This window comes from Aplysia californica, unplaced genomic scaffold (assembly GCF_000002075.1).
Source record: "Aplysia californica isolate F4 #8 unplaced genomic scaffold, AplCal3.0 scaffold00495, whole genome shotgun sequence".
NCBI lineage: Eukaryota > Metazoa > Mollusca > Gastropoda > Aplysiida > Aplysiidae > Aplysia > Aplysia californica.
The window spans coordinates 208,493-210,785 of NW_004797765.1; the positions used below are offsets into that span (position 1 = coordinate 208,493).

The following is a 2,293-nucleotide window of genomic DNA, read 5'->3' on the forward strand; positions in this document are numbered from 1 at the left end:
AAAAATCCCCCGGGAATTTTTTATCCATCGCAGAGAACCTTCCTCCCAACCTCCTGGCCAATCTAATTCCTTAAACATCCCAAAACAAAACTTCCAAACAATACGGCGAGCGGTCCTTTTTTGTTTTGTTGTCCCCAGGTGTTGAACGAACTCCCATATAAAGTAAGATGCGCCCCAATACTTTACATTTTCAGAAAACAACTGAAGCATTTCTTATTCACAAATGCATACCTGCCTTTATGATGAACAGTTATATATGCATGTGTATGTCAGACTGTGAGACTGAAGAAATAGCGTGTGAGAGAGAGAGAGAGGGAGAGAGAGAGAGAGAGAGAGAGAGAGAGAGAGAGAGAGAGAGAGAGAGAGAGAGAGAGAGAGAAGAGAGAGAGAGAGAGAGAGAGAGAGAGAGAGAGAAAGAGAGAGAGAGAAAGAGAGAGCGGAATTGTTTTTCTATTTATAAAGAACGAATTTCAATGTCTTAATGAATGTTTCTAGTTTTTCAGCTGTCATTTTCATTGTAACCGTTCGTGAATTTTTATTGCATTCTATATTTTTTAGTGAACTCATTGCCAATTCACTACGAGACTGTTTTTCTCATAGAGATTTTTAGACATATACATAAAATATTATACCTTATGCATAATACTGTGTTTTATGTACACACTTGTCGATTACTTTTTAAGATGTTATGTCTTTTTATGTAATGCACATTTAGCGTTTTATAGAAAATGGAAATGCGTAGTATAAAAGCTATTTAGTATTATGATTAATATCTCAGCCCCCCCCTCCTCTCTCTCTCTCTCTCTCTCTCTCTCTCTCTCTCTCTCTCTCTCTCTCTCTCTCTCTCCTTCTCCTCAAACCCTCTCTTTATTTCTCGTTTTCCAGTCTCTTTTACCTCAGGGGTGCTTTTGGTGTGTGTGTGTGTGTGTGTGTGTGTGTGTGTGTGTGTGTGTGTGTGTGTGTGTGTGTATGTGTGTGTGTGTGTGTGTGTGTGTGTGTGTGTGTGTGTATCTATCTATCTATCTATCTATCTATCTATCTATCTATCTATCTATCTATCTGTCTGTCTGTCTGTCTGTCTGTCTGTCTGTCTGTCTGTCTGTTTGTCTGTCTCTCTGTCTGTCTGTCTGTCTGTCTGTCTGTCTGTGTTCATGCTTGTCTGTCTGTCTGCCTTTATGTTTCTCTGTCTGGCTGCCTGTCTGTCAGTCTGTCTGTCTGTCTGTCTGTCTGTCTGTCTGTCTGTCTGTCTGTCTGTCTGTCTTGTCTGTTGTTGGTTTGTCTTTCTATCGACCACGAGACCAGAACCTCCGGGCACCACTAAGGGATAATATAAACAGTTTGTCACAGAAACTTTCAACAGAATGCTAAAGATATTTCTAGAAGTTCATTTACCGGCCAAACTTTCCATAAGTGACCTGTCCAATGGCGGGGTAAGGATACCGGATGTGACCTTTGTATTCGTCATAACGGTCCTGCACTGTGAGCCAACACTTGGCCAGTATGTCGCCCGTGTAGGCCGAGACGAGAGCGCAGACTACCATGATGAGGAATCCAACATATCCTGCTCGATGAAAAAGAGACATTTTTTGTGTGAGGGGGGTAAGTGTTTTACGGCGCTCACAACTGCAAAAGGTCATATGATCGCGCAGGACATATCAACCATTTTCAGTTGGTAGGACATTTTGAACTTTGCCCAGGTAGTACGAAAGCCTACTCTTATCGATTTTAGGCCACCAATGGATCTTTAACATGCGCAACTTGCACACGGGACCTTATGATAATATGTATATTGAAAGAATAATATAATATATATACATATACAGCCAAACCTGCCCTGACGGCCACCTTTATAAGACGGCCACCTGCACAAACGGTCACTTTCCATTTCCCCCCTTGCGTTTTTTCTATATAATTTAACTGTGTAAAACGGGCACCTGTCCAACGCGGCCGCGGCCACCATATTTTAACACACAACCCCTATCACACTAAGCAATAATACCTGTCTTAGACGGCCACCTTTGTGACTCCATTACGTTTTGTCATAAATTGTGCACTGGCCCCTGGCGTTGTGGGCGAGCCGTCATAATTCAATCACTTGTCGTTGTTGTTAGGTAGTCCCTCCAACCGATCATGTTGCGTAGGCCCCTCCCACTGTTGACCTATAGCTACTAATTTTCAGCTGTTGGTGAGGTAAGCGTGTGATCCCTCATAACCCATAAGCCTCGCCCAGAACTCTTACACTAATCGTAAGTGAGATGAGGGGTCACTGTTTACCCAGTCTGTAACAAAGTAA

At 42.5% G+C, this 2,293-nt stretch overlaps 1 protein-coding gene across 1 annotated transcript in view; it reads right to left on the reverse strand.

Moving 5' to 3' along the window:
* LOC101847755 (amino acid transporter AVT1J) overlaps positions 1–2,293 on the reverse strand; it is a gene marked incomplete at both ends in the record, with an annotated part of 23,212 nt that overhangs the window by 19,797 nt on the left and 1,122 nt on the right. Inside the window, 1 exon segment of the mRNA XM_005105839.3 lies at positions 1,393–1,561. Coding sequence (XP_005105896.3) covers positions 1,393–1,561 — 169 coding nt within the window.